The 14,140-nt window shown below is 34.5% G+C and overlaps 1 protein-coding gene across 23 annotated transcripts in view; it reads left to right on the forward strand.

Annotated features, from left to right (window-relative positions):
• The window catches only part of LTBP1 (latent transforming growth factor beta binding protein 1), a 459,359-nt gene that overhangs the window by 368,702 nt on the left and 76,517 nt on the right, over positions 1 to 14,140 (forward strand). For all 23 annotated transcript variants that reach the window (XM_056813254.1, XM_007476056.2, XM_056813253.1 and 20 more), the window contains one exon: positions 152 to 277. In XM_056813254.1, coding sequence (XP_056669232.1) covers positions 152 to 277 — 126 coding nt within the window. The remainder of the gene's footprint in view (positions 1 to 151; positions 278 to 14,140) is intronic.

Here is a 14,140-nt window from a genome sequence, read left to right on the forward strand (position 1 = left end):
ATCATTAAAAATAGATTTTTTAATTAAAAGAAAAAATAAAGAAAATCCTACTACCGTTTTAAGAGATTTTACTAAGTATGTCAGTAATAATAGCTTATGATAGAAACTGGAAGAAAATTCTTTAACATTTATAATTTATTTTAAATTCCAGATATTAATGAATGTGAGCAAAGAGAACTCTGTGGTCCTCATGGTGAATGTCTCAATACGGATGGTTCTTTTCACTGCATCTGTGAACAAGGTTTCTCCATTTCTGCAAATGGCCAAATGTGTGAAGGTAAGATGAACAAGAAGAAATTTGATAAAAATTACACAATCAAGCAGGAAAATAGTTAATTTCTGTTTAAAAAGGCAAAGTCTCCAAGTCACTAGACTATTTACAACATGGCTCTGAGAGTTATATCAAATGACTCAGAAGTTACAATGATATACAAATGTTGAGGTGATGATAAGGGAGCAAAAACTGTTCGTCTCTATGGCTGTTAATGAATTAGTGAGTTTTTAAAAGGCAGAGGTGAGAGAGCAGAAACACCATGTTAGGTATCAGTTTGTTACAAAAAATATGGTTTGTGATATAGTCTGTGACTTGGTGATTATCTTTTTTTTATTAAATTTGTAAAAAAAATATTCTTGCGTGCTTTCTCTGGGCATTTGTTAGCAACAACTTTCTCCCATGATTCCCTCCACACACTTTAGTTGTTTATTAATAAAGCTCCTTATTATTCAGCAGTTAGTACCTATTATCCCCATGAAGGTCCATATAGAAAAAGGAAGATGTAGGTTTGCCCTTGTCTGTCTCTTCATGCTTTCTAGGACACAGCACTAATATGTTTAGAAGAATTATATTATTGGGTTTTTATTATATTTGGTTGAGAGTTAGCATGATCTTGTGAACCCAGAGTTGGCCTCAGGATTAGAGACTTCTGTCTAAGGCCCTGTTTTTGTGCAGGCTAGTTTTATGACCCTTGGGAGGCCATTGAGTTTGATGATTACCAGACAGTTCTTTGAGACTTTGTTCCAAAGCAGTGACTGAACTGCATTGGTAGAGGCAGGTTTTTTTGGAATACCAATTAAATCACAGGTCTAGTGCAACATGTGAACTGTGCTAGATGCTTGGGATGCCAATACAAGCAACAATGACCCCTAATATTTAAGGAGCTTACATTCTAATGAGGGAAAACAACTAAGAAAATGATTCTAGAAAGCTTGGTGAAGATCAGGAACCTACTGGGGAGATGGAGAAGTCCAGAGAATGAAGCCTGCTTGAAATGAAGAGAGCATGGGTAAAGCTAGCCCTGCCAATTCTAAAGTCTCCAGATAGAAGAGTGGTATAAAAAGGAAATAAGGTACTAGAACATTTTTGATCAAATATGAACTTGGGGAATTTTTATATTCATAAGTCATGAAAATTATTGAATATCCTTCTGAGAATCTAGGTTCAAATTTTCATATTTTTTGGAAGGATATATAGGAAAAGTTCTGCCGGAGATCACTAGAGTAGCCCATTCTTGAACTATAACTAGAAGAGCAACAAGAGGTGCCTGTTTTCATTGCTAGCACTACCAGGGAGTGACTGGTTTCATCTGAAACGAATTACTCTGTTATGGAGAATAAACTGGGACTATAAAAAGCAGGCAATTGTTGAATTAGCTCTCCAACTAAGTTGAGACAAAATATTGATGCCAGATTTATTCTCAGTATGGGGAAACTGGACATTGTAGTGTGGATTGAGGGAATCATAGAAAAGGTTTAGAGTTGGGCAACCAAAGAAAAAGCATAACAATCTATTCCATGAGCAACCAAAAACAAATATTATTTTCCATGGTTAGAACTTCATAATAATGTTACATGTAGTGATCTGGGGCCAGAAGACCTCAAAAGGACATTAAGACAATAGATTCTTTTGGAAAGTTTACAATATTTCCCAGCCTAGGGATATGAGACCAGCCAATCTGAGTTATTAATGCTAAAAGTTTGCATGAGCTATGCATTACAAAATATTCAGCTCGGTTACTTTGATTGCCTTTAAGTACTTCAGTGGATAATAAAAGCTTTTTTAAAAATTCCCAATTAGAGTTGCTTGTTATATGACCAAAATATTTTTTTTAAATATCCAGACCTGTGATTTCATTAGCATATGGAGCTCCAGATGAGGAGATTCCTTCCACTAATGCAGTTCGGCCACTATTCTATCAATCTTTTCAGAGCATTCTTTAGGTCAGCAAGAGGTTAGGTGATTTGCTTAGGTTTGTAAAGCTATTATGTGTCAGAGGTAGAACTTAAACCTCAGGCTTCTTGATTCTGAGGCTTGTTTTCTATATCATACTGCTTCTCAATACTAATGTAAAAATGAGTGTATCTTCAATCTGTTGGACACTCATGGAATTGTGGGCTAGCTCTCATTCACTTAATCTAATGTGTAGCTCTGTGTCATGAATACAGTAAGCCTTTACAAAAGAGAGGTTGAATTGAATAGATTCCAATAGCCTGTTTTGGGATCCAAGAGAGGTATCCATTTGCTGTATTTCTACGCTCTTAGCATTGGCTTAAGTTCCAATCAGGTCACTTGCTGTGTATTTGATTTTTTATTTTAATTTTTAAATATTTTCCATGTTTACATGATTCATTTTCTTTCCCTTCCCTTTTTCCTCTCCCCTCCCAGAGCCAACAAGCAATTCAACTGGGTTGTACAAATGTTGCCACTTGATACCTATTTCCATACACTTCTTTTTTGCTATAGAATGATTTTTAACACCAAAATCCCAAATCACATACACATGTACACATACTAGCTCTGTATTTGAGCAAAGTCTTTTAAATGTAACTGGAACATGGCTGCCACTATGCCTTCATGCTCTGACACAGATTCATTTTTTAGTTGATATCCCTTACTCTCATAGACTTCTGTTTGACAGTCATATAATTTGACCACAGGTCATTTGGACCAATAATGACAAGAGACATGGTAAGCTATGAGTAGTCTGGGTATATCTCTCCATCCCATATCTTTGGAGAACTAATAAAAGTGTAGAAACTATCCAAGTTGGCCAAATTATATTACATTTTGAAAGGATGAATATGAAGACTCTGTTGTCATCTTTGGCTTACATACTTACTGGTGGTTTAATGACAAATATTTTCCAGCTTCTTTTATAAGTAACTGGTTCTCTGTCACTGAATAGTAATCAAGAAATTGAGAAAAATGAAAAATTTCAAAAGAACTGAAGATTTGTAAAAATCAAAGTCTTTAGGGAACCATTCATAATGCTGGTTTGGGATCAGTAACTCTGACTCTTTAGAGATCTGTGATTTCATTGTGGTGTACAATTCTTGGAACAATGCACATTGTAACTTATTTGTGGATCATCTTTTGAGTTGCTGTGGTTGAAAAGTTCATAATCTTGTGGACTCTCTGAGCATGGTTAGATTGAGCCTTAATGAATAAGATACATGTCTTTCTCTAAGAAGTGCCTGAGGGGGCAACTAGGTGGCTCAGTAGACTGAGAACCAGGGTCTAGTCTAGAGACAGGGTATTCAAATCTGCCTTCAGTTACTTCCTGTGATCTTGAGCAAGTCACTTAACCCCCATTGCCTAATTCTTGTCACTCTTCTGCCTTGGAACCAGCACACAGTATTGATTCTAAGACAGAAGGTGAGGGTTTTAAAAAAAGAAAGATGTGCCTGACACCTTCAAGCATGGTAAGACCTGCTAGATCTTGTGCTCTTCTGACATAACCTTTGAAAACCCAATGACCTTCATTGGTAACCATGTTTTATCAAAACTTTCTAGATAATATACAGGGATGGTATAGCATGGCAGATCAAATCTAGATCCAATCAAGAAAGAAGACCTTTTTCTCTAACACATACTGACTAAGTGACTCTACTTATATTATTTGACATCACAGTGCATTTTGTGGAAGAGATCTTGAAAAAAAAAGGAAAGAAGAAAATGAAATATAATATGTATTGGTCTGTATTGAGATTCCATCACTTCTTACTCTGGAAATTGATGGCATTTTTCATTATGAATATTTGGGATTGTCTTAGATCACCTTATTGTTGATAATAGTTAGATCATTCACACTTGTTCGTCAAACAATATTGCTATTATTGCTTACATTTTCTTCTGATTCTGTTCACTTCACTTTATGTAAGTCTTTCCAGGTTTTTCAGATATTATACTCCTTGTTATTTCTTATAGAACAGTAGTATTTCTTAATTTTTTATTTTTAAATTTTTTCCATGGTTACATGATTCATATTTTCTCCTTACCCTCATCACTCCCCATTCTTGGAGTTGACAAGAAATTCCACTGGGTTATACATACATACATACATACATACATACATATATATATATATATATATATACACACATATATATATTTACACACACACACATATATATATAAATGGGTTTGAGTGAAAAACCCATTTCTGTATTATTCATTTTTGTAAAAGAGCAATCCTTTAAAACCAAAACCCTAAATCAAATACCCATATAAACAAGTGATAAATCACATATTTTCTTCTAGATTTCTACTCCCGTAGTAGTAAGTATAAGAATTTTTTAAGGAATTCTGAGAAAGGAGAAATAAAATATGACAGCTTGAGGAATGTAATAGCATCAGCACAGGAACTAGAATTTTCCAAGTCCCAAAGCAGTATTCTTTGTATTAGATGACTACTGCATATGGCCTAACAGTGTCTTTTCCCCTAATATTTGCTTGCTCTAATTTTCTATCTGATTTAAGAAAAATACTAATAAAATAATTCTAATCATAGTTCTTCACTGCTTACCAAATACCTTCATGCTGATTTTATCATCTGTTTCCAGGATTCCCTATGTATTTATTCTTTCTGTCAGCATTATTTCCAACACATTCTCATAGCAATATTGCTTCTGTTTATTCCTTTATTTATTCTTTCCCAGTGTTTTTCCTCTCAGACTTTCCATATCTAGTTCCTGAATTTCCACATGAGTCTGTATAAAACAATTCCACTATCTCCTTTAGTTATTCAGTTTACTTTGGAGAATAAGTCCTTGCTATATTATGATCAGTCGAAAGAAGTGGAGATGAAAAGACTTTTGGATAGTATATGCTAATTGTCTTCAAGTATTTGAAAGTTTATCATGTGAAAAAAAAATAAGATGTACTAATTGGCCCCAAGGAGCAAAACCAATAATAGTGAATGAAAGAGGTATAGATAGTCTTGATCTAAAGAACCATTTCCTATTTAGAGTTATTCCAGAACGAAGTAGGCTGCCTAAGCAAGCAGTTCCCCTTCATTGAAGGTTTCCAAGTTAAGTTTGGATGAGCTTCTGTCAGGTAAATGGTAGTAGTCATTTGTTTTTTGAGGGGAGTAGTAATGGGTTGGAATAGACTTTCTGAAATCTCTCTAACTCGGAAAGAATTTATATGAATAAAACCAAGACTTCTAAATGTGGTATATTCAAATCTTGTTTCAGTTTATATCCCAATCCTTATTTCCCACAATAGTTTCTTTTGTACTTATAGCCCAACTAGACCTTTCCCTCTTCCTATAATATATCCTGCATTTTCCCACTTTCATGTTTTTGCTCATGGTATTTCGTCTGCAAGGAATAAATGCATCATCTTTAACTTGTCTCAAACCCCAACTCAAATGTTACTTTGTAGGTGAAACCTTTAAATATTGCCACATTGTTTGTATATCTCACAGCAAAAATCTCAGAGCCAGCAGAGTCTTCTGATGCCATCTCATTTAGTGAATACTCCAATATGGTAGCGTCTCCCAAAAGACCTCATCCAGCCTTTTCCTTGAGGCCTATATTATGGAGTACTACTTCTCGAGATAACTTCTTTTACTTTAAGACAGTTCTGATTGCCAGGAAGATTTTCCTGGAATGGAGTGTACATCTGTCTCTATGTAATTTCCATCTATGACCCCCATTTCTGTTCTTCTTTTTGACACCAATCAAAAGAAATCTAATACTCCCTTTACTTCATAGTCTTTCAAGTATTTGTAGGCAAGTATAATGGTACCTATAATTATTCATTTCTTAATCCAAAAATTTATAATTCATTCAGATGATTCAAATTTGCCATGATCTTAAGGCCTTTCATCATTCTAGTTAACTTTTGTGGATTTTCCTTTACTTCATGATAGTTCTCCAAAAATACTTAGAGTAGAGGCAGTTCCTCATTCCCAAAATTCCAAGCAATTATTCTTAATATTAATAATCTTAATAAATTAGCTCCATTATTCTTATATAGATTTTAGTACATACTAGCTTTCTCAAAATTAGAAAGAATCCCCAGAAATTTTACTGACTTTCAGTAGAATTTAACCAAAAGTATTTAGGTATGTTTGGGGGATATTAAGATCTCCAGAGAAATGAGTTCTACCAATATTTCAACTTTTTTTGCAATTAAAAATGTTTGCTTAATAGTTAAAAAAGCACAAATCAAAATTGTAGAGAGTAGATAAAAAACCTTTTAAAAAGCAATATGTCCCAGTAATCCTCTAACATTATGCAACTTGTGCCCAAAGTCTACCAATAGTGAAGAAGGCCTTTAAAGCCAGAAAATATATTTCAAAACCTTAAAATTAATTTCCCTTTGAAAAGGAATATAAAAATACAATAAAGCCAATTTTAGCTAAGTCAGAGTAGAGAGGTTTATTCTCAGTATTGAAATGTCATTTTTTTTTATAAACAACATGGCATAAAAGGAAAATTTTGAAGCCAAAGTTGATGATGTTCCAAAAGTAATTGTTGGCTTTACTGGCTAGGGATAGAACTTCATATCAAGCACCAGGAAAGAAAACCTGTATATAACATTTTGGGCAGAGGCAAGTAGGATATTATTAGACCTCTGCCACAGTAATAATTCATTTATTTTATATTTGGCTGGTGAAACAAACCATTTTTAAATTTTAGGAAAGCCATTTTGAGATCTGAAGCTAAAAAAGGTAATGTGGTACTATTCATCTCTTATGTTTCCAAGAAAAAAGTAATTTAGCTGAATTCCAAGATAACCCCACCCCCCAAATTAAGAAAATATAGTAATCTAGGATGTAGATCTAGTTATAAATGCTCCTTTTGAGAATATATTTCAGGAGAAATAAGTGAAAATTACTATATAAATCATAAGGGAGAGAATTCAGGTTTTTATTTTTTCTGGAAAAGACTCCTTTTGGACCTGGAATAAAAATTTTTCATGGGTTGTCTGATTATCTTCTGCATATCAATTTTTCAATAAAGTTCAAAATATTCAAGAGTCCAACCTAAGTTGTTTTTTTTTTTTATCACTTCTTACCTTTTAAAGTTTTAGAATCCTGAATACTCCTCTCTTTTTAAAAGGATAGGTAAACACCATGTTGTAGCCTTGTAATATTAAATTTGACTACTAGGGAACAGAGTTTATGAATAGGTTTATCATGAATGTCCTATTTTGACAGCTGTCCCATACCAATGGCATTCATGTTCCTTAAGCATTTAATAACCAATTCTTTGTTAACAAAAATTAAGTTCATTTTAGTTAAGAATTTGTCTTTTCAGGATTGATACCTACTTATGCTGCTTAAGATAATCAATTTTTCCAATGTTAATTGTTAAGTGTCTAGCATATATAGACTACTGAAAGGTTGTTCTTAGGGTCCTAATCAATTTGGATGAGATAACAAAAGTTAAAATTAGAATACATGTTATGAATGTGACTATGATTTTTATCATAAGGATACTTTATATATAGGATACAAAATACATAATCAATCATTTGACCTTTATGAATCTGCTGGAACTTTTCCCTGTATTTGCAAAGTGAGCCAAACTAGAAATGAAAGAAAACAATCTGTAGTCAATGCAAAGAAGTCTGATTTTACAATTAGAAGAATCAGTATTAATATTTGAGTTTAACATTCAGCTTTGTCACTTCTTGTGTGATTGTGGGTAAGTCACTTAATCAGTTAGTAAGCACTTATTGGTAGATACCTGCTATGGATGCCAGGCCCTTCCCCTAAAGCTCTTACATCTACTATTACTTAGTATCCGTGGATCTCAGTTTTTATATCTGTAAAATGAGAAGTATGAATTAGATGGTTTTCTTACTTTGTGAGGACTATATCTTATTCTCTACTTGGGATCATTCATTTCCAAAAGAATTCAGAGATGTCCTGCCCTTCCTATCAATAACATTAATATTTTCCTGACCTACTCATACCAATGACATTTGAAGGAGGAAAAACTTCTATCTTTTATAAGATACTCTGACTGATTCTTCATACAGTGCAATAGTTTACTTTTTAGAATCACTTAAAGAAAAATAATATATCTTCTTTGCCTTCTAATATTTTTTGCTTTAACTAGCTTTTAGCAAGGGTCTTTAATAATAGATCATAGGTGTATGTATGGCTGCCACATCCTGGAATAAGTGTGTTGGAATCACCAACTGAATATGTAAAAAGTGCAATTCAATGAATAAAATAAACTTACACTTCCTATTGAAGGAATTTTTTAAGCAAGTTAAACTGTTAACAGTAAGCTTTAAACTAAGGATAATCAATTTTGACCTTCATATGACCCTTACCCCTTCCTGCCTTCCCTGGTGTCTTATCATTTTTTATACTTTTATTATTTCTCTCTCTACTATATATAATGTTATTTACACATTGTCTACATATTTGAGAGGATACATTTGTTCTTCACATTGCATATAAAAATTGAGGCATCAACTTCCAATCATATATATATATATATATATATATATATATATATACCCATCAGCAAATATCATCTACAATGGGGATACATTAGATGCATTCCCGATAAGATCAGGAATGAAACAAAGATGCCCATTATCACCTTTATTATTAGCATTGTACTAGAAACACTAGAAGTAGCAATTAGAGAAGAAAAAGAAATTGAAGGTATTAAAATAGGTAATGAGGAGACCAAGTTATCACTTTTGGCAGATGTTATGGTGGACTACTTAAAGAATGCTAGAGAATCAACTAAATAGCTAGTGGAAATAGTCAACAACTTTAGTAAAGTTGCAGGATAAAAAATAAACTCACATAAATCATCAGTATTTCTATATACTTCCAACTCATTCCGGCAGCAATAGTTACAAAGAGAAATTCCAGTTAAAATCACCCTAGACAACATAAAATACTAAGGAGTCTATCTGCCAAGACCAACACAAGAACTATATGAACACAACTACAAAACACTCTCCTCACAATTAAAACTAGATCTAAATATTTGGAAAGACATTAATTGATCATGAATAGGAAGAGCTAACATAATAAAAATAACAATCCTACCCAAACCAATTTACTAATTTAGTGCCATACACATCAAACTACTAAAAACTTTTTTACTCAATTAGAAAAAAATAACAAAGTTTATTTGGAAAAACAAAAGATCAAGAATATCAAGGAAAATAATGAAAAAAATGCTAAGAAAAGGTGGCCTGGCAGTACCAGATCTTAAAATGTACTATAAAGCAGTGGTCATCAAAGCAATATGGTACTGGCTAAGAGACAGAAGGGAGGATCAGTGGAATAGACTTGGGGTAAGTGGCCATAGCAAGACAGTCTATGATAAACTCATAGATTTCAGCTTTTGGGTCAAAAATCCACTATTTGACAAAAACAGCTGGGAAATTGGAAAACAGTATGGGAGAGATTAGGTTTAGATCAACATCTCACTCCCTACACCAAGATAAACTAAGAATGGGTGAATGACTTGAATATAAAGAAGGAAACTGTAAGTAAATTAGGTGAACACAGACTAGTATACTTGTCATATCTTTGGGAAAGGAAAGATTTTAAGACCAAGGAAGAGTTAGAAAAAATTACAAAATGTAAAATAAATAATTTTGATTACCTCAAATTAAAAAGGTTTTGTACAAACAAAACCAAATGAAATCAAAATTAGAAGAGAAGCAACAAACTGTGAAATAATCTTTATAACAAAAACCTCTGACAAAGGTCTAATCACTAAAATTCATAATGAGCTAAATCAATTGTAGAAAAAAATCAAGCCATTCTCCAATTGATAAATGGGCAAGGGACATGAATAGGCAATTTTCAGATAAAGAAATCAAAACTATTAATAAGCACATGAAAAAATGTTTTAAATCTCTTGTAATCAGAGAAATGAAAATCGAAACAACTCTGAGGTATCACCTCAGACCCAGCAGATTGGCTAACATGACAGCAAAGGAAAGTAATAAATGCTGAAGGGGATGTGGCAAAATTGGGACATTGATGTATTGTTGCCTGTAGCATCCCAAGCATATTCACATCTATGAAATATAGATGACTGTATTACTACTGTGTCTCCAAGCATGAGGCTTTACCGATAAGCTTTGTGAAGGTAACCTTGACCTGATCACGAGACCTATTGCCCAACACAAGTCCATTAACATGTTCGGAGACTTGCCCGGGAAAGTGCGGTTGCGTCCTACACGCCCAAAAGGTGTTCCCTCTACCTTGCCACCCAATCTTAATTGTCTATACTTTGTGATGTGGTTACTACGTCCTTGGGAGTACCGCCCAAGCAGGACATGAATAAATTCAGAGGCAATCCCATGAACTTCCTCTTGGCCTTTCTCCCTTCCATGGAGCTACACTGGGCTCCTCTATGACTATGTCTCTCTCTTCTTGACCTTCTCCTTCCCCGAGGCTGGAACCATCTCGGCCTGCATTCTCTATCTTAATCTCCTCAACCACCTTGTATTCCATTATCCTCATTTTCCGCCTTAAGGAAAATCATAGGGGTTGCCTGCCCTATCCTATCACTGATTTGTCCGTGTCTTTCATTTCCACCCTGGTTCTCGGTTCCTACCTCTCCTCGGGTCCCATCACAAAGGTGAGCCCCTTCCCTTGTGGGACCCTGCTGGTCAGGGAAGTCCATTAAGGAAAACCCCACATTGCCCAACCATTCTGAAAGGCAATTTGGATCTATGTGCCCAAAGGGCACTAAAAGACTGTCTGGCCTTTGATCCAGCCATAGCACTGCTGGGTTTGTACCCCAAAGAGATAATAAAGAAAAAAGCCTTGTGTAAGTATATTCATAGCTGCACTGTCCGTGGTGGCAAAAATTGGAAAATGAAGGGATGCCCTCCAAATGGGGAATGGCTGAACAATTTGTGGTATATAATGGTGATGGAATACTATTGTGCTCAAAGAAATGATGAGCTGAAGAAATTCCAAGTGAACTGGAACAACTTCTAGGAATTGATACAGAGTGAAAGTAGCAGAACCAAGAGAACAATGTACACAATGACTCATACACTGTGGTAAAATTGAATATAATGAACTTCTCTACTATTAGCAATGCAATGATCCAGAACTATTTGGATAAACATATGAGAAATAATACTATCCATATCCAAAGGAAGAACTGTGGGAAAAGAAACACAGTAGAAAAACAACTGCTTGATCATATGGGTAGATGGGGATATGACTGGGGAAGTAGACTCTAAAAGAATACCTTGTGCAAATATTAATAATATGGAAATAAGTCTTGATCAATGACACATGTTAAACCCAGTGGAATTATGTGTCAGATACAGGAGGGGTGTGGAGTAGGGGAGTGAAAGAACATGAATCTTGTAACCATGGGGGAAAAAAAAACATTCTAAATCATCTAATTAAATAAAAATTTCAAAAAATGAAAGAGATAAAAATGATAGGGGAAAAATTGGGCAATGAGAGTGATTTAAGAAAAATATGGAAAAAAATAATAGCTTGGTATAAGAGATATAAAAAAAGAAAGAACTATCACCTTAACATAAAATTGGCCAAATGTTAAGGTACAAAAGCTCATTGAAGAAAACAATTTCTTATAAAACAAAACTGACCAAATGTAAAACGAGGTACAAAAGCTCACTGAAGAAAATAATCTCTTAAAAATAGAATTGGATTAGTTCAAGCTTAATGACTCCATGAGACATCAACAAACAATAAAACAAGGTCAAAAATGAAAAAAAAATAGAATAAAATATGAAATATTTAATTGGAAAAACACTCTACCTGAAAAGTAGATTGAGGAAAAATCATTTAAGAATTATTAGACTACTTGAAAGTCATTATCAAAGAAAGATCTGAGACTTCATATTTCAAACAACTTTCAAGGAAAACTGCCCCAATATCTTAGGTTCATAAGGTAAAATAAAAATTCAAAGAATCTACTGATCACTTCTTTGGATTCCAAAATTAAAATTATCAGGAATATTATAGCTAAATTCTAGAACTCTCTGGTTAAAAAAAGAATACTTGAAATGACCAGAAATAAATAATTCAAATACTATGGAGTCACAGTCAAGATCACACCAGATTTTACAGCTTCCATCTTAAAGGATTGTAGTTGTAACATGATACTCCAGAAGGTAAAGGATCTAGGATTGCAACCAAGAATCATTTACCAATTCTAAATGGTAAATTTAGGGTTGAGACTGAATATAAATTTAGTTGGTCACCAGGGATTTAATTTCTAAATCCCACTGAAACACTGAAGTCAGAATGGAATTTTACGGTGGTTTATTTACAATAGAAGGAAGAAATTTAGAATGAGAGAGAGAGTTGAAAGAGAATTTAATCTGCTCCAGCCCATACTGAGCCAGGCAGGAGTTCAGAGGCCTTGGCCAAGGGGGGCACCTCAGAAAGCCAAGGGAAAGGGGAGTCAGTCTTTTTTTTTTTTTAATATATTTTATTTGATCATTTCCAAGCATTATTCGTTAAAGACATAGATAATTTTCTTTTCCTCCCCCCACCCCCCATAGCCGACGCGTAAGTCCACTGGGCATTAGATGTTTTCTTGATTTGAACCCATTGCTTTGTTGTTAGTATTTGCATTAGAGTGTTCATTTAAGGTCTATCCTCTGTCATGTCCCCTCAACCTCTGTATTCAGGCAGTTGCTTTTTCTCGGTGTTTCCACTCCCATAGTTTATCCTTTGCTTATGAATGGTGTTTTTTTTTCTCCTGGATCCCTGAAAGTTGTTCAGGGACATTACACCGCCCCTAATGTAGAAGTCCATTACGTTCGATTATACCACAGTGTATTAGTCTCTGTGTACAATGTTCTCCTGGTTCTGCTCCTCTCGCTCTGCATCACTTCCTGGAGGTTGTTCCAGTCTCCATGGAACTTCTCCACTTTATTATTCCTTTGAGCACAATAGTATTCCATCACCAACATATACCACAGTTTGTTCAGCCATTCCCCAATTGATGGGCATCCCGAAAGGGGAGTCAGTCTTATCACTCACCACATGACAGTTTAAAAGAAGCTATCTGAGGAGTTCCTCCAGGCTTGAGTTCAAAGATCAAGTTCACCAAAGCTCCCTCCCCACAGAAAGTGATGCGAAATATAAAGGCAGTTCTTTGCATCACTTCCTGTGTCTCACATGTGCCAATGATGGCTTAAGCTTGGTTTAGGACAGCCCAGGGATCAGTCAGTTGTTTCTGATTTGTCACTTGTTAGCACATGCTGGTCATAGGACTTCCTCTCCGACAATCCTTACGTGAGGTGTATACATTCCTAGATGCTAAAATTCTAAAGACTAAAATTCACACCCAGCAAAACTGAGTGTAATCTTGCAGGTGGAAAATGGATAATGAAATTCAGGACTTTTAATTATTCTTAATGAAAAGACTAGAGCTGACTAGAAAATTTGACAAATAGAAGACAAGCATGAAAAGGTAAACATGAAAGGGTAATCATAAAGGTCTCAATAAAAATTGTTTCCATTTTTATGTGGGAAGATGATGGATGTAACTGAACCACTAAAAACTTTACTGTTATTAAGGCAGTTAAAAAGGAGTTTAATTAGAGAAAGAGCATGGACATGAGTCAATTATATTGGATTATCTCCCCCAGAGATGAAGGGGTAAGAAAAAGGAATGTACTGGGGAAAAAAGGGGCAAGGGAAAGTTAGATATGGAAAATAGTCTCACATAAAAGGTATGCAAGGAAATTTTTCACTCAAGGGGAAAATGTGAGAAATGATGAGCAATGTTTGAACCTCTTCAAAGAGGGGAGAATATGTGTACACATTTACTTCTATATAAAAATGTATATTACCCAGTAGAGAAATAGGAAGGGAAGTGGATAAAAGAAAGGGGACAGAATGAGAAAAGGGGGACAGAC

Source organism: Monodelphis domestica, chromosome 1 (assembly GCF_027887165.1).
Source record: "Monodelphis domestica isolate mMonDom1 chromosome 1, mMonDom1.pri, whole genome shotgun sequence".
NCBI classification, from domain to species: Eukaryota; Metazoa; Chordata; class Mammalia; order Didelphimorphia; family Didelphidae; genus Monodelphis; species Monodelphis domestica.